At 55.9% G+C, this 23,722-nt stretch overlaps 2 protein-coding genes across 8 annotated transcripts in view; one reads left to right on the top strand and one right to left on the bottom strand.

Moving 5' to 3' along the window:
* The window catches only part of TMCO4 (transmembrane and coiled-coil domains 4), an 89,847-nt gene extending 78,244 nt beyond the window's left edge, over positions 1-11,603 (top strand). For 5 of the 7 annotated variants that reach the window (XM_040645876.1, XM_040645875.1, XM_040645878.1 and 2 more), the window contains 2 exons: positions 5,251-5,368; positions 10,504-11,603. In XM_040645876.1, coding sequence (XP_040501810.1) covers positions 5,251-5,368; positions 10,504-10,899 — 514 coding nt within the window. In that variant the 3' untranslated portion in view covers positions 10,900-11,603. Of the gene's footprint in view, positions 1-5,250; positions 5,369-6,752; positions 6,855-10,503 lie in introns of those variants that run through there. The other 2 variants (XM_040645881.1, XM_040645880.1) reach the window with 2 other exon arrangements.
* Positions 11,604-12,124: 521 nt separating this feature from the next.
* Positions 12,125-23,345, bottom strand: HTR6 (5-hydroxytryptamine receptor 6). Its single transcript, XM_040619367.1, has 3 exons — positions 22,623-23,345; positions 14,342-14,500; positions 12,125-14,142 (listed from the first exon to the last, which is right to left on the bottom strand). The coding sequence occupies exons 1-3, from the start codon at positions 23,343-23,345 to the stop codon at positions 13,693-13,695; spliced, it is 1,332 nt and encodes a 443-aa protein (XP_040475301.1). The 3' UTR covers positions 12,125-13,692.
* Positions 23,346-23,722: the final 377 nt, after the last annotated feature.

Raw genomic sequence — 23,722 nt, 5'->3', positions numbered from 1 at the left:
CAAAGTGCTGGATTCCCAAGCCTGAAGAGTATGTTTCAGGTTTGCGGGGAGGAAGAGGCTCCCAGCTGAGGTTGGGGAATGCAGCTACGAGACCGTAGCTGGGCACGAGAATGCAAAGAGGGGCACGATGAGAAAGACTCGCGTCTAGTCGAAAGGACACACACGGAAATAGACAATTATTAAAAAGTCAAAGCTGAGGGGCGCCTGGGTGGCACAGCGGTTGGGCGTCTGCCTTCAGCTCAGGGCATGATCCCGGCATTATGGGATCGAGCCCCACATCAGGCTCCTCCGCTGTGAGCCTGCTTCTTCCTCTCCCACTCCCCCTGCTTGTGTTCCCTCTCTCGCTGGCTGTCTCTATCTGTTGAATAAATAAATAAAATCTTTAAAAAAAAAAAAAAGTCAAAGCTGAAAACACACCAACGCCACAATGTGAGGGGAAGGATATCAGGAGTATTAGACTCTTACCGCCTGCTCCCCTGTCTTTGTGATCACGATCTCCTTTAATCCTCCCCCAAACCCTGTGGTGGTAGCACTTTAATCCCCGTTTACAAAAGAGAAAACGAAGGCCAGTGAAATTTAATTTTGATCTGAGCCCAACCATCCTAAGTAGGACCCAAACGAAATGGAACAGATTTGGAAAGTCCTTCTCATTTGATGATTTAGCCCACAGCAACAGCTGTATCGTTCAGAGCTAAAGATAAAGATGATTTTTAGCCACAGTCAGAGGACATTAGCCAGGACACAGGAGTTCTGACCCTCAGTCTGGCTCTCTCACTTATACTCTAAGCTGAGTTTTTAGAATTAGGATATGGTAGGAAGAACAAAGAAACAAAAGACAGAGCCATAATATATAAAAAGCCCATGCAAATCAATAAAAAATCTAAGAAACTATTCAGAGGATATCTACACATGAACTCACAGAATAAACAGTCAGTAATTTTTTTAAAGATTTATTTATTTATTTGAGAGAGAGAGCATGGGGCGAGACAGAGGGAGAGAGAGAGAGAGAGAATCTCAAGCAGACGCCCCACTGAGCTTGGAGGCTAATGCAGGCTCGATCTCATGACCCCAAGATCACTATCTGAGCCAAAATCAAGAGCCAGACACTTAATCAGCTGAAACTTGAATAACATGCAGTGTTGGTAAAGATGTGGAGAAATGGGCAGGGCCGTCCACTGCTGGTGACAGTTGAATTTAGTAAATACTTTTTGGAGAACAAGTGGACACATCCACCCAAATTTTTAATGTGCCAGTTTTCTGATCCCACACATTCTGACTTCTGTGATCCTGCTGGACTAAGACACACATGCCCAGAAATGGATGTACAAAGAGAAACATGGAAGCTTTGATGTCAAATGGTCCTCAGTCAGGGCACCTGGGTGGCTTGGTCAGTTAAGCATCTGACTCTTGATTTCGGCTCAGGTCAGGATCTCAGGGTCGTGAGGTCAAGCCCTGGGTCTGGCTCTGAGCTCAGTGGGGAGTCTGCTTGAGGATTCTCTCTCTCCCTCTGCCTCTGCCCCTCTCCACCCCCCCACAAAGCCCTGCTCATGCTCTTAATCTTTCTCTTAAAAAAAGAAAAGAAAAAAAGGAAAAAAAAACCGTCCTCAGTTAAAATCTTGGCTCTGCCAGTTACTTACTGAATAATAGTCCGTCCTGCAGAGGGGTTCTGGGGAGATTAAACGACCTTATTTCGGAAAAGGGCGGGCACTTCGTAGGTGCCCAATAATCTATAGCCGTTATAATAACTGGGCCCGGTCACATAGCACGTGATTTTTTTGGTGCTTTTCATAAACAGCAAAGGGAAAGAATTAAAATTGCATGGGTGCAATATGAAAACAGCAAAAACTTATTAAACCCATCTGTTCTGCTGCAAACCTGAGGCTAATAAGCTTGGTTTTCAATTATTTTGTGAGATCCCGAGCCGTCTCTCTAGAGAGAGAAAGGAGGAGGAGGAGGAAAGCAGGGAGAGTAGGGGGAAGGAACACAGACCAACAGTGATTGTAGTTTCTTGGTCAAACTAAGCACCAACCACGATTTCATATTCTGGGCCCCGAAGGTGTTTTACATGCTTCGAACCTCCTTAAACGTGGGGGGTGGAGGGTGGGAGCTTCATGCCAAAACTACCAAAAAATAGACATATGTAAATGTATAATATACATTAATAAAGCTCTTTCCAAACACGTCCACTTACTTGGGCTTTCGTGAACCCCCTGGAAGCTAGTGGGGCAAGTGGTACTGCTCCCCGTTGTACCCAGAGAGGGTCAGGGGCCTCGCCAAGGTCACACAGCACAGCCAGGATGTGAACTGAAGCCGGCCCGTCTCCCTCCGTGGTGAGGGTGTCATTCAGAGCCTCTTGGGGCACACCCGTGGTCTCTGCTCCAAATACCCTGTGGGGAGGGGACGACGGTAAAAGGAGCAGGAAGGACCCCTGCCTGCACGTGATCTCCAGGCCTGTGAGTAACCACGGCAGCCAAGAGCTTACTTGCGATTGGAGGGCCACGGAAGCCTGGCTTGCTGGGCCCCCACCAGGGAGCGCTGATCCAACTCAGGATACGGGACTAAGGCACAGGCTTGCCATCAATAAGCTCTCTGCCTAGAGGGGCACCTGGGTGGCTCAGACGGTTAAGCGTCTGCCTTCAGCTCAGGTCATGATCCCAGAGTCCTGGGATCCAGTCCCACATCAGGCTCCCTATTCAGTGGGGAGTCTGCTTCTCCCGCTCCCCCTGCTTGTGCTCTCTCTGTCAAATAAATGGATAAAATCTTTTTTTAAAAAAGCTCTCTGCCTAAGAAAGGAAAAAGACTCAAGAATGGACACACGGAGGACATGGGACTCATGTCCCCAAAAGAGCATGTATTCCAGGCACACAAGGGGCAGATTATTAATCATATCAGGTGGAGAGGCTCAGGGGCACTCCCTGGGGGAGGTGATGTCCAAGCTGAATTTTGAGGGGACAGATAAGAGCCCATCAGACACGGGAAGACTGGGCCAGACAAGCGGGCCCAGAGCCAGAAGCATAATCCGACCAGATGCTTCCTGAATATTCACGTGCGTGAGCACCATGTCTGTGATGTGCCATCTCGGTGCACGCTCCTGCCCACGCTGGGCGGTAAGAGGCAGTGAGGAGAAGCCCAGAGGGGCCAAGCAACTCGCCCCAGCTCACACAGCTAGTAATTGACAAGGCAGCACTTGGGCCTGGCTCTGTGTGGTCCCGTGTGTGGGATCATGGCCCACCCGGGGCAAGAGAGACAGATGCCAGATGGAGAAGGGTCTCGAATGCCGGGGAAGACCCTGTGGTTTACTCAGCACAGTTTAGAGGATATGGAACCTTCTAACATATGTTCCTGTTCTGTCCGTACATGCACACAAGGAAGTGCAATTAACTTTTTTTTTCTCAGCAGACACATTGCAGGCCAGAAGCAATTAGCATTTTAAGTAGAGCGTTGTCATAATGGAGACAGAAACAATGTGGAAGGGGCGACGCTGACTTTGCTCATTTATAACTGTCTCTATCAGAAATGTTTACGGACCACCCTCGTAGCCAGTGTCTGACGCACGTAAGTCACGGTTAGTGCAGTACAACGACTCGAGTGAGTCTTTCTTCTCCACTTAGCCGTCCGTTCTTAGAGACCGTGCTTCTTGGGCCCTCAATATTAAGATAATCGCTGGGACTTGCAAGCATTGCTATCTGGAGAGAGTAAAGAATTTTCTAGAAGAGAAAGCCTACAGGCAGTGGGGAGGCATGGTCAGCTTCTAAGAGAGAAGGACCGTGGTCAGATGGGCGTTTCAGGAAAGCCATGGTGGCATGTGGGAGGTGAGGCCAGGAGCAGGGAGAGCGGGAGGAGGCCGCTGCATTGGTCCCTGGAGGCTGGATTGCCTGATCTCAGGGCTGCGGACAAAGGGACCGGTGTGGGTGCAGGTAATAAGAATCAGCAGGACTCTGGTGGGTTGGCCGTTGGGGAAAAGGGGGCCTGACGCCCCACTGGTTTCTGCCTGGGGGACCGGGCAGATGACCGTGGAGAGGGAGTCAGGGCTGGTGAGCTCTGTGTGGGACACAACCAGAGGGCCTGTAGAGGGCCCCTCAGCTCTGCGCCCCAGTCCTTCCAGGGGCTTCTGGGGTGATAAACACCAGAGCTCCCTTGTGGTCAAAGCCCAGCTGCAAGGGGGTCTGGAGAGCACCCCCACACCCCGGGCCCCAGACAGCAGTCAGGGAGACAGGGCAGGGACCCCGACTCTGAGCCCCTTCCTGGCTCACGCGGCACTGTGAGAGGGGCCCTTCTTCCACACGGGCACGCAAACATCGTCTCACGTTGCCATGCACACCAGAGTCAGAATCGGTCTCAATAAAAGACAACCAGATGTGCAAAGCTGGATGCCAGTCCTGGCCGCAGAGGGGAGACGAGGCGTGTCCGCTCGTGCGGACCTGCTGAGCGGTAAAGCCATGTGCACCCCTCTTGGCTGGCCCAGCTTCAACCGGACAAAGTCAAGTGTTCAAGGAGGAGGGCTATCTCGTGGGCCCCTCAGACCGTGTCCTCCATGGACAATGCTCACGGTACCTGAAAAAAGTTAGCATGCAGTCCAAGGTTATTTTCTCTCGATACCATAGGGGTGTGGCTGGCTAGGGATGAGGGTGCCGGGAGTGGGTTTCACTGCACCTGTGCAAGTGGAGGAGTGTTCCCAGCACGTGACCTGCCTGGGCAGCGAGCCTCGCCGCCTCCGAGATGCCTGAGGACAGGGAGGCCTGGAGGCTGGTCTGGACCTGACTCAGAGCGCGAGCAGGGCCCCCCAGCTCACAGACAGGAAACCAGGCCCCTGAGTTCCGTCCCCCAGAGCACGGAAGCCCCCAGTCCCCATGGTCCCCTCACCCCAGGAGGACCCCTACTGCCTTTCTCTTCCCATGGAGCCCCAGAGCAGCACCCCCCTCCCCACCCTGGGAGCCGGAAACCCCTCCGAAGACACATGCTGACTTGTGAGATGTAATCCAGGGTCCCCATGCATGCATCCAACAGGCACTCATCTGTTGCATGCCTGGCACTGTTCTCAGTTCTGGGGACCCAGCGGGGGACAAAACGGACAGCCTTCTGGAGCTGCCGTGGCCCGGGCAGCATCCCCAGAGAAGCAGCCGCTGCTCCACCATCCTGCTCCACGGAGCAGCCGGGGCCCTGGCTGCCCACAGGTGCACGGGTCCGGCCGGGCTTCCCGGGGCCAGGGGCGGCTCCCGAGGCTGACATCGCCCTCTTGTCTGCCCGCAGGGGGGACTGGCTGCTGAGCTTCGTGTACCGCACATCCTCCGTGCAGCTCCGCGTGGCCGGCCTGCAGCCCGTGCTGTTGCAGGACAGGAGGGTGGAGAACGTGGACCTGTCATCTGTCGTGAGTATCGCCTGTCCCACTGAGGGCTCTGCATTTGCCCGCAGGGGTGCTTCATGACTCCAGCCCAGCCACCCCCCCACCCCCACCCCAGGGACACCGGCCTGTTTCACCCCGGAGGAGGGAGGTCATGAGAATTTACTTGGGGGGGAGTGTAACTAATTGCTGTTCAGGCACCGTCTCTGTGCTGGCGCTCTGTCACCACGTCCTTCACACACATTTATCTCTAATCCTCACCCAGCCCCGGGGGCAGCCGTGATTATACCCATTTCTCAGACTAGGAAATTGAGGCTTAGGAAAGTTCCTGTCACACAACTGCCCATCAGCAGCCCCGATGTGCACCCTACATTAGTGCCTTCCCTCGTGCCCTGCCCGTTACTCGTCAGGACGGTCCGGTTCCCGCGGAAGTACCAAGAGCCCCCAGAGAATGCAGGTGGAGGGATTGGGGCCGGACCCTGACGGCCAGGCTGTGACACTGTGGAATGCAGAGCAGGGAAAGTGTTCCAAAAACCCCCACCTTGGAATCACCTGGGGGTTTATTTAAAATGCAAGACACTGCCCCCCCAGGGACCCTGGGGACAAAATAATAATATAAATAAATAAATAAATAAATAAATAAAATGCAGACCCCAGGGCCCCGTGCACAGACCTTTGGATCAGCCTCTGGGAGCAGAGCCTGCCGATTAAACAGGCCCCACTACCCCCCAGTGGTCCTGGACATCAAAAACTAGGCTTAGGTCAGGGGGTGCAGATGGTGCAAGAGAATGCTTGCTGGGGACGGGGTGGGACACACCAAACTTGAGGTTCTAGAGCCGTCTCTCGGGCTCCCCCTGCACTCGCCTGTCACAGGGAGCTAAGAGCTTCATGTGGGACAGTCTCCATGTCCAGCGCCGCCCTGAGCCTTTGCAGGCACCAGCATCCCCTTTGTGCAGATGAGGACACTGAGGATCAGAGAGGCTAAGGGACTTGCCCAGGGTCACACAGAGGGGCACATGGCCAAGCAGGACTCAAACCCAGGTCTGAGGCCAGTGGGCATCGCTCCTGCTCAGGGAGATATGGCCGACAGTGGGACAGGAGCCACCTCGAGGGCGCTAAGCTGCAGTTACGTCCCCAGGCAGCCTCTTGCAGTGCGGGGCGGGGGGGCGGGGCATGAGAGCAAGAGCGCTGGTTTCCAGGTGCTACATTGTTGGCTGACAGCGGTCAAGTGCCAAGCACTTCCCAGCGTATCCCCTTCCCCCCAGTTCCACATAAGGCTGGCCTGAAAGCAGACAGGTAATGTAAGATGCTTGGCCCGTTGTGGGCCTTCATTTCAATACTAGTTCCCTCCTCTCCTGCCCCTGCCACCCCCTTTGGTTCTTTTGCCCCCGAGACCCCTCTGTCTCCTCAGACCATCATTGAGGCGGCTTCCGGCTCTTACCTGACCCTCACTCTTTACCAGACCAGGAGCGCAGCACGAAGAGCAGGGCCTTTCTCTTCTGGGTAATTGGAGGTAATTAGCATTGCCTTTGTGCCGCTCTCCTGTTTTTCTTGAGAATTCTTGCTGGAGGAGAGGCTGCTGGAAGTGCAGTTGCCGTTACCGCTGTGGGGGACGCACCGCTGCCCGGTGCTCAGAGCCCAGGCTGGCACGGTCTGCCTTGTCCCTGCTGGCCCGACGCGGGCAGAGCCTTTGTGAACCAGCCCCGCACCGGCTACCGACCCGGACATGGTCTGCGGTGGCTTCTGGTCTCAGATGAGCCTGAGCCGCCAGGGCGTGAGGAGCTGGCCCTGCGGCGGGCGGGCAGGGGCGTCTCCTGTGGGGGCGATTGAAGCAGACGAAGGCGGGGCCGCCCACCTGTCCTTCGGCCTCTCCCATGTGGGGACAGGGGTGCAGAGGGTGGGGGATTCCGCCACCCGAGGGGCCAACTCATGAGGTTTCTGGGGGACGAGAGAGCCAGCACAGGAGCCTCTGGACTCTTCATGTCCCCCAGGAAATGCCCACCGACTTCTAGAACGGAGCCCAGGGCGGGGCAGGAACGGACGGTAGCAAAGCCAGCATGTGCCAGGAGCTACTCCGCGTGCGTTCGAGATCTTGTGTCATCAGGCCTCACAGCGTCGTGGTGGGGGAGGGACCGCAGCCCCGCGGTACAGGTGTGCAAGGGGTGGAGCCCGGGGAACCCACCAGAGCCTGGGCTCGTCACCACTGTGCTCACGTGTCCCATCGGTGACCTCCGGCTCCAGGTCACGCAGTTTGCCCCGTGCCTCAGCTCCCTGACGCCTCACACCTACGCACGCGTCGCAGGTGCCTTCGCGGGCCCGTTTTACAGATGAGGACACGGAGGCCCAGGAGGGAAGGGCTGGGAAGGAGTCGTTGGCAGGCAGAGGCGGGGACAGCAGCCCCCGGTCGGGTAGGTCCCACGGTGCCCTGCAAGGCAGCAGACAGGCGGTGTGGAGGCCCATCCACATGGCGCGGATCAGGCAGCACTGAGCGCACCACCGCGCAGGGCGGCCGTGGGCACCGAGTGAGCGGGAAGTGGCCCCTGCACTCCCTAGGCTCACCGTCCGTCAGAGAACACAAACGTGTGAGCAGATGAAGATGATGGGGTGCAGCGAACACTGTCACAGGGGAGCCCCAGGGACGGTCCCCAGCCAGCGTGGGAAGGTCAGGGAGGGCTTGTCCGCACCAGCGACACTCAGTGTGAATCTCGATGGGTGGCCCAGTTCCATCAAGACGGCCTGGGAGAGGGTCCTACACCAGCCACAGCAGACCTTCCCGCCACCGGGAAGACATTCTTTTCCCGCCCACCTCACCTTGGCTCTCCCATCCCTTTGGCTAACCGTAAAATTGGGACTCTGCCAGCGAGTGGTCCCCCTGGGTCTTTGCAGAGTGGCAGCTCAGAGACTGGGGTCGGCTGAAACCTGGGCCATTGTGGAGCCAAGGAAGGCCAGAGCTGTGCATTCTAGAAGAGCTGCATGGTGGGATTTCCACCTGAAATCAGCTACAGCCAGTGGCTGTCTGCCTCCACCAGGCCCAGCACCAGCCCTTCAACAGTTCTTGTTTGTCCCTGTGGGTCTGGGTTTCTGCTGGCTGGAATTGAGGTGTGATGGCTAGAGCTTCAGCAGCCATTTTGGGTTCCCAAATGGATCAGCCCCGCTAAGGCCCTGCCCTCTGTCCCCCATCACCCCTTCCAAGGACACTAAGGCAAGGGAGCTCATTTTTATGCAGCACTGTCAATGTACCAGGGGCTATACCTCGTGGTTTGTGTGTATTATTTCTTCCCACCCACCCCAGGAGGTAGGTAGCACAAACTCTAATTGGGTAATGTCCCTATGAAAGTGTTTTGGACCATATATGGAACATGATAGTTAGAGGTCACGTATGCCAGTTCCTACAAAGTGCCAGGCCCTTGAACTCTGTGTAGACTTTCAAGGTAGGTGTCGTGATCCTCATTTTACAGAAGAGAAGCTGGAGTTCAGGACATTGTAGGGACTCACCCAGTTACTAGTAAGAGAAGCTGAGGCTGGGACCTCTGTTTCTGTGATGCCAAACTTAGGTTCTTTCTAGTGCCTGGCAGCCAGTAACCTCCACTGTCTGTGGGAGGACACTGCCCCACCTTGACCTCCACCCTGAACCCAGGGATCGAAAACGCCCCTTGTATGCATGTATACATGTGTTGTGTGTGTGTGTGTGTGTGTGTGTGTTCACTGAACACTGTTCAGAAGCATTTGTAAAGAAAGGAATGAGGGGCGCCTGGGTGGTGCAGTTCCTTGAGCATCTGACCCTTGGTTCCAGCTCTGGTCATGACCTCAGGGTCGTGGGATCGAGCCCCATGTCAGGCTCCATGCTTAGTGTGTCGTCTCCTTTGGATTCTCTCTGTCCCTCTTCCTCTGCCCCTCCTGCTTGTGCTGTCTTTCTCTTTCTCTCTCTCCCAAATAAATAAACAAAATCTTTAAAAAAAAAAGAAGAAGAAGAAGAAGGGAGGAAGGAAGGAAGGAAGGAAGGAAGGAAGGAAGGAAGGAAGGAAGGAAGGAAGGAAGGAAGGAAGGAAGGAAGGGAGGGAGGGAGGGAGGAGGAAGGGAGGAAGGAAGGAAGGAAGGAAGGAAGGAGAAGTCAGCAGGTTCTGGTTATGAGAAAGTAACCAAACCCTACAGGGAATTGTCTTCTTGTGTTCTTGAAAACTCATTTGAATAGCTCAGTGTGATTTGTGATTCAAATGGAAATGCAGATGTTATCAACTGAGCCTTTGTGTGGTTCCCTAAGTGTCCCCAGTGTTTTTCCTGTCTTCTTTCTAAACAAAAAGGAATGTTCTGTCTTGCGCTTGCCTCTGGCACTGAAGCAGACCCCCCTGGACTGGGTGTAGGGGGAGGGGGGAGAGCGCGCGGCTGCATTTCCGGAGCAGATCTGAGCCCAGTAGACTATACATGCAGCATCTCAAGCCCCATGCGGCCTTGCTGTTCACGTGTCATGTGTCATTAAGCAAACCACCGTCCCTCTCTGGACACTGCTTTCCTCTTTGGTAAAATGGCCATGATTTTCCAGGTTCCCCTCTCCAACTCGTCTTCTATGAAGAGAACCGGCCCAGATTCAAAACCCACCTCTGACACGTCCTAGCTCTATGAGTTTGGGCAAGTCACCTTACCTCTCCGTGGCTCCAGTCCTTCATCTAGAGTCAGCAGCCAATACCTGTCAATGGCCTGTATCCAATAAACTCGTCCACAGTGTATGAAGGACATGCGACGCATTGGGCATTGTCCATGATCCCCGTGAGGCATCGGGCGTTCTCAGTCACCCCTACTTTTCACTCACCGACACAGCCCAACACAAAAGTGGGGATATCTCTATTCTCTGCAGAAGAAGGTGGGCACTTCTTCTGAGTTCTCAACCTTTGTCTTAGTGACGATTTCTGCCCCCAAAGGACCCAGACTGTATAGAGAAAACATCCTTCATCTTTATGTAATAAATTCTAGAGTGGCCGTGAACTCAGAGGCTTCCCACCCCCCTCTGGGTTTGAGAGTCATTGAGAGCTAGAGTCCTGGCGTTGGTGATCGGGTGGCTGAGGCTGCTGAGGGAGAGGGTGAGGCCCAAAGGGCTCAGCTGGGGGCCCTGGGGAGGGCAGGGCTCTGACCACCCCCCGTGGCCCTCACTCACTGTCCTCCCACAGGTCAGCGGCCACTTGGACTACGCCAAGCAGATGGACGTCATCCTGAAGACTGTGGGCATCCAAACCAAGCCAGGCTGGGATGAAAAGGGGCTCCTGCTGGCCCCGGGCAGTCTGGCCCCCGAGGAGCCTCACCAGGCAGCAGCCACTTCCTCATCAGACACCACCACACCCGGACACAACCCCAGAGTGGCCACACCCAATGAGCCAGGCCGAGCCCAGCTGCCCACAGGGCTGGACCAGTCTGAAGGAGCCTCCCTTCCTGCCACTGCCAGCCCGGCTGAGAGCCCTCAGATCTGCAGCCACGGCATGGGCCCCAACCCACGGGGCTGCCCCGATTGTGCCAGGGAGGCCCAGGGGCCCTGCCCAGGGCTGGACGAACCGCGGAAGGGGCCTTGAGCTGCCTTTTGAGGTTCCTCCATGTAGCCCTTCCTTACCCCTCCACCAGCTGCCTCACGTGACCTCCGAATTTCCACCAGTGCCTTTCCCAAGTGGAAGGCACTGGGACTGAAAAGAAAGGAATTGGAAGGAGGGGATTCACAGGAAGACAGTGTTCCCTCCCCAAGGAAGCAAGGCTGGAGCCCTGCAGAGACAACCGAGCATGGTTTAGAGCCCCAGGACTCTACCAGCCTTGGGCTTCCTGTATTTCAGGCCACAGTTGTGGGGGCTGGGTGGCCATCTGGGGGCCCTGGGGGCTCCCCCGGCCCCAGTAAATCCAGGTGGATGCCTGTTCATCCATGCACACGCCAGGGCTGCCCGCCAGCCCACAGGCACATGATGCCCCTACAGAGAGGGGCAGATGGGGAGCCAGCAGCGGACTCTCTGCTCTGGGGAGGTGCAATCATATGTGCCTGTACAGTCGCGCAGGCTGTGCACTGCAGAACCCCAGGAGCTTGGGTCACATGGACGTGATGTGAAGGGTCCCCCGGTTGTGCGACATGGTGGCCCTGTAAGTGTCACAGCGTGGTGTGACATATGCTGAATCCGCATGCACTGTGGGTGGGAAGTGGACCCGGTGACAAGAATGAATTACATGGGGGAAGGATTTCCTATAGCAGGAAGGGGGAGATAACGATTATAATAAAAATAATAGGTACCACTCATTGAGAATTTAGCAAGGACAGAGTGCTTACGTGGGTTGTCTCGGCTGACCCAGCAATAACCCTATGAGGTAGCTACTATTATTATCTTCATGTTACTGAAGGTTCTTGAGACCCAGAGAGGTTAGGTAACCTGCTCAAGGTCACACAGCTGGTCAGTCTTAAACTCCAGTCAGACTCCAGAGCCTGAGCTCTCGGCCACTGTTATCTGTCTCCACGGGAGCCTCCTCCTGTGTTCTGCTGTCCCTGAATGAGGGGGCCAGAGATGGTTCTCCTCCATTGTGCAGATGGGGAAACCAAGACCCAGGCAGAGAAAGTATTGACAAGCTCTGGGGGGGAGGCAGCCTGGAGGAGGACAGCAGAAGGAACTAGAATATTAGAGCTGAATGGGTCCGCACATATGTGAGTTTGCTTGTCCATTCGACAAATACTTAACTGCTCTTGTTGCCCAGGGTCTCATCCCACCTCACCAGCTGCTTCTCCAACCCCAGGGGACCCTCAAGCAAATCCAGTCCACACCACGGTCACTGCCTCAGCTGGTGTTTATTGAGAGTCCACTCGGGCAGGCCTGGGGGCAGAGGGGAAACCCCAAGAAGCACCATGACCCCTCTGTGGCCAGTGGCGGGGCCAGAGTTGAATCTAATCAGCACCAAGGAGAGCGCCAGGCCACTAGTGGAGGGCTCCCTGGGAGTTTGGGGTGATGGATCTGGGGGGCCTCAGACTGAAAAGGACCTTATGGCAGGTAAACTGTGGGAACCAAGAATCCCCCCTGAAAAACAACCCAGGTCCCTGTGCCAGGGTCCACCGACCTGCCTGAGGGCAGCAACCCACACCCGGGACAGCTCTTGCACTCTGCTGTGAGGACTCGAGTGGCCGCCACTCCTGTTTCCCTGGCTGACCCAGGCAATGCCAGGAAGAGGTGGGGCCATGGGCTGGTCTAGACCCATCAGTTGGTTCCCCTCCACATCCAAGGAAGTCCAGGGTCGAGGGAGACCTACTTCTGGTGTTGAGCAAGAAACCACCAGCTCCTGCTTTGTTCCCCAGGAGAGGCGGTGCAGCAGCCTGGAAGCGGGGATGGGAGCCCCGCCCAGCACCCAGAGCAAAAAGTTGGGGAGCCATGGTCAGTCAGGTGGTGGGATCTGGCCAGGCCTGAAGAGGAGGAGGGAGATGGGAAAAATAGCAGGAACAAACAGCCCTTCCTGGCCCACAGCGAGAGGCCAAGGGGGCTGGATGCCCCAGAGTGGTGACAACAGCAGGTACCACCTACAGCAGCACCACCTGTGGGTCCTGGGTCCTCTACACATGCTCTCGTAATTCTCGTGACACCCTATGAAGCAGGCATTGTTCCCTCCACTTTGTACATGGAATCCTAGGCTCAGAAAGGTTAAGGGACCTGTGCCAGAGCTAGTGAGTAGTGGAGCAGAAATTCAAATTTCTGCCTTCCTCACTGCCAGGTCAGATGTTTTTCTGTGCAGCCCCACACACATCCTGAGGCGCTGTCCAGGCTGAAAACAAATCATCCTTGCGGTTAACGATCATCCAAGCCCGCGCTTCTCAAACTACACTGTGCACACAGTTCACCTGGGGCTTCTGCAAACATGCAGGTTCTGACTCAGCAGGGCTCGGGAGGGGTATGGGGAGGGGGGTGCATTTTTAACAAACACCAGGGAGGTGACACGAATGCTGGTGGCCCGAGGACGACACTTGGAGGAGTGAGGGATTCAGCCCCGCACTCACCCGCCTCTGTAGACAGGCATCCCTCCCCTGCAGTCTCATCAAATGTCAAAGATGATTGTCTTCACCCTAACCTGAACCGAGAAGTCCTTTTCCCCTCTGCCAGAGTCCTCCAGCCACCTCCACACACACCCACGGGTTACACTCGGCAGTGGGGGCATCCTGGAGAAAACTGTATCGGAGCCAGCTGTTTTCCCCAGGGGGGTGGGCAGTGGGGGCTGGCTCACTGCACCCCACTGGCACTCCGAGGGCTCCCAAGAGGCCTGCAGCCTTCCAGCCTTAGCCGAGAGCTGGTCCAAGGCCTTGGGGATTCCGTCCCATCCGGTCCAGCTCCCCACTCACCGGCTCCAAGCCCGGGTCAGGTCGTGGGGGCGCCAAGTGGGTGCAGCTGCAGCTGGGGCTCCACAGGATCGATGTTGAAGAAATTGACCACCGTAGCAACCCTGGCAGAGGGCGGGGGCTCCCGGGGGGCCTCTCGAGGCAGCAGGGGCTGGGCTGTGCGCTGTAGGCCTGAGGAGCCACCGGAACCCGAGCCGGAGTCAGAATTGGAGTCAGGTGGCAGGGCCAGTGGCTGCACGTGCTGCAGGCTCAGGCCCGGCCGGGGGCCGCTGTGAGAGGTTCGCATAGAGGGCGAGGCGAGGCTGGCCCGGCGCTCCCCAGGGCAGCGGGGGCATGGCAGGAACCTGCCCAGGGCCCGTTTGAAGTCCCGCATGAAGAGTGGGTAGATGATGGGGTTCATGGTGCTGTTACAGTAACCGAGCCACGTGAGGACATCGAAGAGGTCTGGGGAGACGCAGTCGCACACAGCCTGGAGAGACGGGGTACGTCATGCTCGGTCCCGGAGCAGGCTCACCGACCACCCCAGCCAGCACGGATGGGACAGGCACCCACAAACACATATGCCATGAGAGGCAGCCCCCCTCCTCCATCCCCATGTCTGGGCTGGGGTGCAGTTCAGGGCCTCCCCAGAGGGGCCTGGACTCACCTGCCCCCTGTAGTGGCATTACCTGGGCTATGTTGGCCACGAAGAAGGGCAGCCAGGTCACAAAGAACATGCCCAGCAGGATGCCCAGTGTCAGACTGGCCTTCAAGGCCTTCCTGCTGTGCTTGGTGGCCAGACGCCTGCTATCAGCTGACTCCATCCCTGGGCGTGGGGTCCTGGGTACCTGTGGAACAGAAGGCCACATACATAAGTCACCTGAGAAAGAGCCCCAGTCTGACCCTGATCCCAACCACAGACAGCCTCGATCCTAATTCTAGACTGAGCCTTAGTACCAGCAATAAACTGAGCCCTCCTGATCCTTGGCTGAGCCCCAACTATAGTCTCAGATTCCCCAACAGTAGACCTGACCTTGATCCTGGCTCAAGACCAAGCCCTGACATCAGCAATAAACCACGTGCTGCTCATGGTCCCAGACTGAGCCCAGATAGTTACCATAGATTGAGACCTACATAACCAAGGTCTCAAACAGAGCCTCAACCCTGGACTGGACTGAGCCCAACCTTACCCTGAGCTCAACAGTAGACTGAGCCCCGATCCTGGCCCTGCACTGAGCCCTGACCCTGACACAAGGAGCTCTAGGAAGGGCAGTGAGACAGCCACACAGTCACACAGTTCAGAAGATCCCACCTCGCAAAGGACAACAGTCAGCCCAAGTCAACACACGTGACTGCGAGCCCCAGCACCACACAAAGCCTTTGGCCCTACAAGAATGAGTTGCAATTAAACAGTACTTGACAAAAGAGGTCCTGCTGCTGCCCAGGGCATGGCCCTCTCTTCATAAACAGATTCTCCTCCTGTTTGGGAGTAATGACTTTGCCTGCACCATTACCCTAGTGCTGTGCAAAATATAGTGCTTTTCTGAACACATGTGCACAGAGCAAATGATTACAATGAAATCGATTTTAGACTACTAGGGGTGCTAGTGACCTCAGCATTTTACAACTCAAACTACACTGTGGACCGACAGACATCTTTACCCCCCAACACTGACCTCAAGAGCTGGAGCGCGGGGAAGAAAAGGAGAAAGGAGTTGCCCGCAGCAGCCATCGAAGGAAACAGGCATGAGGAGGTTAGAATCGGACTCTGCAAACTGGCGACCAGCAGTCCCAAAACATTAAAAAGCTCTGCACTGGACAATCCTTTAGCCCTGCTGTTCTCTTAACTATTTCCACCTCCTGAGCTCATCAAGAACCCGCTGCAATCTATAAAACCTTTCCCCAGAAAACAAAAAGCTTATAAACTGTTGCACAGGCACCCAGAGAAGGAGAAAACATCCCACATTTCCAGCGGATTCAGAGACCACCTTGAGGTCCAGCCACAAAAGCCCCAAGGCCCACGGAACCTGGGACAGGAAGCCCCCGTCTAAAGTGCGTGTTGTAATCAATTTGGATTTTCATACCTCAGTTTTACACAAAGTGAGACCAACTTACATTTATAATTTAAGTAAATCCCAGTACGCCAAGGTATGCACAGTTCATTGAGCTGTGTAAAGGTTGTGTGTGCTGCCTGGGAACATGCCTGGCCTTTGGGACCAAGGGATTCCTCCAATGTTTCTTTCTTTCTTTTTTTTTTTTTTTTTAAGACTTTATCTGTAAGTAATCTTTACACCCAACGTGGAGCTCAAACTCACAGCCCCGAGATGAAGAGTTGTAAGCTTCTCCGACTGAGCCAGCCAGGTGCCCCTCCTCCAACATTTCCTAAACTGCAGGAGAGCCCAGCTTAGCTCTTGAGGGAGCCAGAGGTGGGTTGAGTATAGGGTAATTGGAAGAGTCAGAAGGAGGCAGGAAGGGAACCAGATTCCCAGGCAACCTTCGCAGATGGAAAGGGGGCGGATGAGGCAAAGCCAAGAGGATGTGTCAGTCCCAGGGAGCACCAAAGCCGAACCCCCACCCCGCTCTCAGGCTCAGGGGCCCCCTTTCAGCCCTGCTCTTCATGCCTCCTCAGGGTATCCAGATTTAGTGTCCTGTCCATGGTGCTGAAACCCCAAGTATATGCTCTCTTTCTATAGGATCAAGGGGTCAGAGTCTAGAATGGTGACGGGCAGGAGAGGGGAGATAAAGCACACTGTAACTCCCACCGCTCAGTTTATCCAGGTGAAATCTGGTTATATGAATACCAAGCACAAATTCACAAAAAGCAGCCTAAGAGAAGCCCTTGATTGCTCCCCTCTGTCTTGGTGGGGCAGCATTGTGCAGAGGTAAGAGATGGACTTGGAAGACAAGTGATCTGGCTTCAAGTCATGCCTCCACCACTTACTCGCTCTGTGATCTTGAGACAGTCTCTGTTTCCACATCTGTAAAATGGGAAAAACAATACTCAGCTTGTGGAGTCGTTGCGAGGCTGTGGATAATAAATGCATGCACAGTGCCTGACATAGAGTTAAGTGCTACATACGCGGTAGCCCTGAGGTCGGTTCAGCGGTATGTGCTGGAGATTGGGGAAATTCTGAGCACCTTCTGCCAGCAGCTCAGGCTCCCCAAAGCAGCACAGATGTCAGGACAAATGCTCGCCATGTTGTAGCAAGGGAGGGGAAAGGCCTCTGCTCTTCTCTTTTGTCTCTCTCCTTTTCTCTGTTCCAGGGTAGACTCTATATGGCTTCTGTGGCCCCACCATGGTCAGCCTGGAGGCGAGGCTCCTGCTTCCCCCAAAGATCTGCCATGCCTTCAAACTGCTGCCATCAATGGGGATAGACACTAGGGAGGGAGGGAGCTACCATCTCCAGAAGAGACACCCACACAGGTACCCCCCCTGACCTCTGGCAACCTGGACAGGGCAAGAGACAGCCCTGATCTTGTCAGGGCTCTAGGGCACTGGGAAACTGAGACACTGGAGAGAGATCTGGGTGGGAAGCAATCACTGGGAAGGGAGCTCCAGAGAAGGAATTAAAGATGGCCTCAGATTCCCTCTCTAGGAATCTTCCTGGGAAAACCCTGGGTTTTTCTTTCTCTTCTTCTCCCCAAAGAGTTGACCCAAGAACACAGGCAAAAGGGAAGAGAGAAGGAAACCAAAGCACCGAGAGGATAGGGGCCGTTCCCCAGGTCACACTGTCCGGGTACAAGGCCTCAAAGAAAAGCACCCCAAGTGACCCCAATCAGCACCATCATCAGCATTTAGGGGGCACTTACTATGTGTCAGCATCTAATACTCATCATGCCATTCAGCCTTGACATGGGGTAGGTATTATGATCCCCATTTTGCCGATGAGGGTCAGAGAGGCAAAAGAACCTGCCAGCAGTCACACAAGCAGATAAGGGTTGAGTCAGGGATTCAAAGTCATTTCTAGCTCCAGAAATTGCACTTTTCTACTTCATCATACTGCTTCCATGTGGGGGGAGGGGGCTACAGAAACCCCCAATACTGTCACCAGAGGCCCTCATGGAGCAGAGGCCCGTGGAAGCCACTGGCCTCACCCTGAGGTCTAGCTGATGCCAGCTGCACCTGCCCACTTCTCTCTGCCCTCACGGCCGAGTGCTGTTGTCTGCATGCCCCTATCGCCACCGAGGACAGCCGCCTGGACAACAGTCTGGAGGTGCCCTTCCAGGAGGCAGTCCCACAGACAGGTTCCCCCGTGCAATAAATACCCGAGGAGGTCTGTACACTCGGCATATACGTACACTACAGACGACGACACAGATGTTTAACAGAATGTAATTGGTCAAATGACAAGATCTCCAAGACATATCAATATATAAGTGATAATGGCAAGTTGCAAAATAATAGGCACAACAGGACTCCATTTCCTTAAAAAATACACACAACAGGGGCATCTGGGTTCATCTTGGATCATGATCTCAGGGTCCTGGGATCGAACCCCACGTCGGGCTCCCTGCTCGGTGGGGAGCCTGCTTCTCCTTCTCCCCTGCTTGTGGTCTCTCTCTTTCTCTCTCTCTCAAATAAGTAAATAAAATCTTTAAAAAGTTTTTTAAATAAAAAAATACAAATAAAAAAATACACAAAACGAAGCATTAAGTCCCTTTGGGTGCATAGACAAACACGAAAACACAAAGAAAAAGGAGAGGAAAGACATATCCTAAATCGATAAGAGTGTCCCTGGGAATGGAAGGTGACTGGGTGGGACTTGGGAAGGCCTTTCACTTCATCTCTATGGCTGGATATTTTTTAATGTTTTATCTATTTTTTTTTAAGCTGGCTCTACACCCAACATGGGGCTCGAACTCACGACCCCAAGATAAAGAGCTGCATGCTCTACCAACTGAGCCAGTCAGGCACCCCCTGGATTTTTATTTTAAAGTGTATTTATGTATTCCCTCCTGTAATTTAAAACTTTTATGATCACCTACTCCTAGCGTGAGGGTTCTAAGACAGACTCTGGAGCCAGACAGTCTAGTTTCAAATCGTGGCTCTGTTACTAACATGCTGTGTGACCTCAGGCAGGGAGATCCACTTCTCTGTGCCTCAGCTTTCTCATCTGTAAAATGGAAATTACAGTGGCATCTACCTGGCAGGGTTGTAGTAAGGACTAATGAAGATAATACGCACAAAGTCACTTGATCAGTGCCTCGCACACAGTAAGCCCCATGTAAGTGTCAGCCAGCATTTCTGCTGTTAGAGTCCAGCTCAGCTCTGATTATGGTGATGATGCTGTTATTGGCAGCAATGGCGGATTTTTTCCCCAAAGAGGCTCAAAGGGATGATTTCTCCAGAACCACGTATCTTACCACCAAGAGGAAAGGGGAGGAACTAACGCGTGCTGAGCACCTAGTTTGTGCCAGGCTGACATATGTTATCTCACCGACTCTTCAAACAGCCTCATATGATGAGTGACATTACCCTGGCGTAGTGGGAGCTGAATGACTTGTCCAAAGTCATCAGCAGAGATAGGAAGGAGGCAGGATTTGAACCCCTGACCAGCCAGGTGCACAAGCGCCTGCAGCCAGCTCTGGCTGCCCCAGGCCACCTTGTTCCCAGCACCAGCCAAGGCTGCCATGCTCAGCACTGCTCCTCTGTCAGCCTCTCCCCAGCTCAGCCCCCTCCTCCTCCTCCGAGATATTTCTGTGATCACAGCCTCCTCCTCTGAGGAGGAAGGACAGCGATGGAAGGGAAGACAGATCGCTAACACAAAGTGATGCAGAGTTGGGTGAGGGAGGGTGGAAAAGGCTGGCGGAGGAGGAGAGGGGGAGAAACTGATGGGAGAGAAGGGGGAGAGGCAGATGGGAGGACATAGAAGGCAGAGAAGGGGGCGAGATGGACCGGGAGGAGACAGGGGTGGGTGAAGGGGAGGAAGACGAGGTGCAGAGGAAGACACCGGGGGGGGGGGGGGGGGNNNNTGGCTCCACACCAAAGGCACAGCACAGGTCCTGGCACAGAGACCGAGAGCCTGGGGAGGCAAACGCCCCGGCAGACCTGCTTCCCCCTCCCGCCGCTCTCCAACGCTGAGCTCCCACACTGGTCCCTCCCGGCGACGAGCACCATCCCACCCTGGCACAGATCTCTCTCTGTCTCTCTCCCTCTCTCCCCTATGCTGGCAGCATCTACTCACTCTGAAACCACTCTCGCCATGCCCCACTCTTCATCCCTAGCCCGGTGTCTGCCTCAGCTGTGAGCGAGACCCCTACCTCACAGCGGGGCCAAGAAAGCCTGGCTGAAACCACCGAGCTGACCACTGGCTTCTGAAAAGCCTGTTCACATAACTAGGCAGATGTGGGGGGTGGGAGGAGAGATTAAAATACTCAAGCCTGCGCAGTTACCATGTCCTCAAACCCAGAGGAGCTGGGGCTTCAGAAACCCATGTCCCGCTCCACTCCCCCACCCTCCGTGGAGAAGCTAGTGGCTGGACTGGGGAAGGGAGCTAAGGGCTCTCCAAATTTTGTTCATTCTCATCAGTTCCTCTAGGTCCAGGCACTGAGAGTTCCACTGCCCAGCAGGAAGCTGAGTCTCAGGGGCAGGCCAGCTTGGGTGGGAGGAAAGGGCTCGTGACCCGGGAAGATGGAGTAGAGGCCATGTCCCAGAAACAAATTCCCAAAATGCAGGGAACTGTGCAGACAACAAGGACAACAGGCATGCGAGAGGCTGGCTTAGAGCTGAGTGGTTTGGGAAGTGGTGGGGTCTGACAGCTCCCCGCTCTCTCTGAACCCCAGGCTCCCTATCTGTCAAACAGGGATGATGGTAGTCCTCGCCTGGGTGGGTGTTTGGGGGATGAGCTTAGCCAGGAGCCGGCACACAGTGGGCACTCAGAAACTGTGGGGCTGCAGCAGTCAGCACCCCGGGGCTCCTGCCCAGCTTTGGCGGCCACAGGCTCAGGTTTAAGCCTGGCCCCAGCCAGGAAGCCTCAGGGACAGAAAAGGGTGTCACGGGTACCACTGGCACGGAGAATCCAGACCCGTCCCACCACCAGCCACCTCCTCGCATCCTTAGTCACTGGCGCGGGGCTCCCCAAGGCGTGGAAGTGGACGATGAACCATAACAGAACTAAATGACAGAGTGAGCACATCAGCCTTTCCCAGCACTCTCCCAGCTCCCTTTCTGGTTGTGTCGAGAAAAAGTGGGTGTCGATGCCTCTCTGTCTTTAACAATAACAACCCGCTGGCACCAGAGAGGAAGCGGGCCTGGGGCTGGGCGGCTTTGACTTCCCCTCAGGACATCAGCAGCACTGCTGGGATTCCTGCCTCGCACTGACTCCGCCTTTGGGACCACCTTCTGTTTACCGCAAAGGTACGGAGTTTCCATTTCCGGAAGAGATAAGAAGTTTCCTTTCTAAACAAATGCATGGAAGTAAAAAGATAAGTGAGGTGATGAAGAGGAAAACGCAAATTACAGAAGAAAGAAGACGCCTGAGGTGTGTGTGGGTGGGAAGAAGGCCGATAGTCCAAGGTGCCTCGAGTTTGGGAAACGCTCCTTTACGAGAACCCAGGGACAGTGGGGATGGCCCATGGCAGCCTTCCTACGGCTGGAGAACCAAGTCAGGGTCACGGCCACCTACCGCAACTCAGGAATGTCCTCCAGTGAGAACAGATGGAGGGGGGAGGACCTCCTGTCCACCCTGGCCGACGGGGCAGCTACAGCTCCCAGCCGCACCGCCGGGGTGGGTCAGGCAAGCCGCTCGGAGGGCCTGCCTTTCAGCCCCCATCCACCCAAACCTCCAGGGACCCCCCCCATCCTACAGGAGCCTCCTCCACCTGGGGCTACCTCAAGACTAGAGAGCCCTGTCAGGACCTTCCTCGAGGCCTGTGACCGAATTCTCTGGGCCTCAGGCCCGGTCAACCTAAACTCCCATTCCTTGGGGGTTTAGGACAACAGACAGCAAGAGTCGGGTGCCGTATGGCCTGAGTGACAAGAGCAGCCACTCCACTCCAGACACGGCAGGGCCTTAGCACTCACAAGTCATTAGTAAGCACCCAGGATGTACAGTGTGGACCAAAACTACCCCAGATGTGCACAGCTTACACTCTCGTGGGGGAGAGAGGCCATGAACAAGTCAACATATAAGCCTGCGGTTAGGATAGAGGCTAACAGGGTGAGGGAGCGCAGGTGGGTCTGCAGACACAGTGGTCAGGGACAGACTCCGGAAAGAGGGGACCTGTGAGCTGAAAAGGAGTCAGGCAGGGCAGCGCCAGGGGAAGAGCCGTCCAGGCAGAGGAAACAGCAATGCCAAGGCCTGGACACCGCAGTCTGGTGCCTTCGAGAAACATCAGAAGGGCCAGTGCAGAAGGAGAGAGGGCTAGGGGAGGAGGTGAAGCTGGAGAGGCTGGCAGGACCACTTTCCCAGGCCAGACCCAGACATGGGTCTCCTCTTTTAGGAGTGACTTTGTTCTGTTCATTACTCTGGCTCCTGGGCAGAGGACAGACAGGAGTGGAGAGGAAGTAGGGCAAGCCAGTAGGAGACTAGTGAGGGCTTCCGGGATAGAAGCCATGGTGGTCTGGCTGAGGAGGGTGGCATGGGAGGTGGTCTGCCCTCAGGGGACAGCACGGACAGGCCTTGATAATGGCCCCCATGGGCATGAGGGAAAAAAATGATTCCTAAGTTTCCGTGGGGCAATGCCATGATGGTGACGTTTGCCATGACAGGAAAGGTAGGGAGGGTGGGGACACCCTCAATTCCCTTGGCTCACGGTACCTTCTCCCAGCCTGCCCCGCGCGCTGACAGAGCTGTCCTGTGGACAGTCCGCACTGAGTCTAGAGTGCTAAAGAGTCGTGTGTGCTGGAAATGGCCACTTGGAGGTCATCAGCAAGTGCATATATTAAGTGATGGATGCCCGGTGGGCACCCCGCGGCTGCTCATTCCTCTCCATCCCACAGGCCCAGGTCTCCCTGCGCGCCTCAGGTACCTGCAGCGTCTCCAAGGCCTGGCCGGCGGTGCCGGTGGTGCCGGTGGTGAGGGAGGCCACCTGCACGGCCTGCTTGCGGGCGGCCAGCAGGATCCTGCAGTAGGTGTAGCAGATGGCGCCCGAGGGCAGGAAGAAGGTGAGTCCCGACGCCACGAGGACGAAGGGCAGGCTGGCCAGCAGGCGGCACTGGCCCGGGGCCGGGGCTCGTGCGCGGCCCAGCTGGTGCCAGCCCAGCAGCAGGGGCAGGAAGGACGCGAGCGCGGCCAGGCTCCAGGCGCCCAGGACGAGCCCCAGGGCGCGCGGGGGCGTCATGCGCAGCTTGTAGCTCAGCGGGGAGAGGATGAGCAGATAGCGGTCCAGGCTGATGAGGCAGAGGTTGAGGATGGAGGCGCTGCAGCACATCACGTCGAAGGCGGCCCAGAGCAGGCAGAGGCCGCGCGCCAGCACCCAGCGCCCGTACAGCGCGTTCAGCATGGCGGGCGGCATCACTACCAGCCCCACCATCAGGTCCGATGTGAAGAGCGACACCAGGAAGAAGTTGGACGTGTTGCGCAGCGCGGGTTGCGTGCAGATGAGCGCGATGAGCAGTGAGTTGGCCGCCGCCGTCAGCGCGATGACCACGCACAGCGCGGCCGCCACCCAGCCGCTGCCCGCCGGCTCCGACGGCGGCCCCGACCCCCAGTCCGGGGTGCTGTTGTTGGCAGGGCCGGGCTCTGGGACCATGGGGGCGGGGGCGAGGACGTCAGGCCCGAGAGGGGTCCGGAGGACGAGGAAGGATGGGCGGGAGGCCTGGGTGAGGGACCTGGAGGAGCGGAGGCTGGATGGGCGTCGTCGGTGAAAACAGACGCGCCACCAGGGGTCAGGTGGGATGATAGGGACAGTGGCACTAGGTTAAGGGGCAAAGACCCAAGGAAGATGGAGAGGGGTTATGTGGTGCGAGGTGGGGACCCGGAGCAAACGGGTATGGAGTTTGGGAGGGGGCACCTGGTGAGGCGCAGAGTCCCCGAGAGGGAGCGGGAGGGAAGTCAGGAGGACCGGGACGCCAGGCGACTGGGAGGTTGGACGGGTGGGAGCAGAGACCCCTAGAGGGGGCGAGCGGG

This window comes from Ursus maritimus, unplaced genomic scaffold, assembly GCF_017311325.1.
Source record: "Ursus maritimus isolate PB19 unplaced genomic scaffold, ASM1731132v1 scaffold_32, whole genome shotgun sequence".
Lineage (NCBI taxonomy): Eukaryota > Metazoa > Chordata > Mammalia > Carnivora > Ursidae > Ursus > Ursus maritimus.
This window is presented reverse-complemented; position numbering and strand designations above follow the sequence as displayed.

Excerpts from the sequence above, each read along its gene's own strand:
- HTR6 (XM_040619367.1), bottom strand. The coding sequence starts at position 23,345 with ATGGTCCCAGAGCCCGGCCCTGCCAACAACAGCACCCCGGACTGGGGG. Across the intron at positions 14,501-22,622 it reads AGGCCTTGGAGACGCTGCAG|GTACCCAGGACCCCACGCCC; the intron begins GTACCTGAGGCG and ends TCTGTTCCACAG. Across the intron at positions 14,143-14,341 it reads TCGTGGCCAACATAGCCCAG|GCTGTGTGCGACTGCGTCTC; the intron begins GTAATGCCACTA and ends CCGTCTCTCCAG.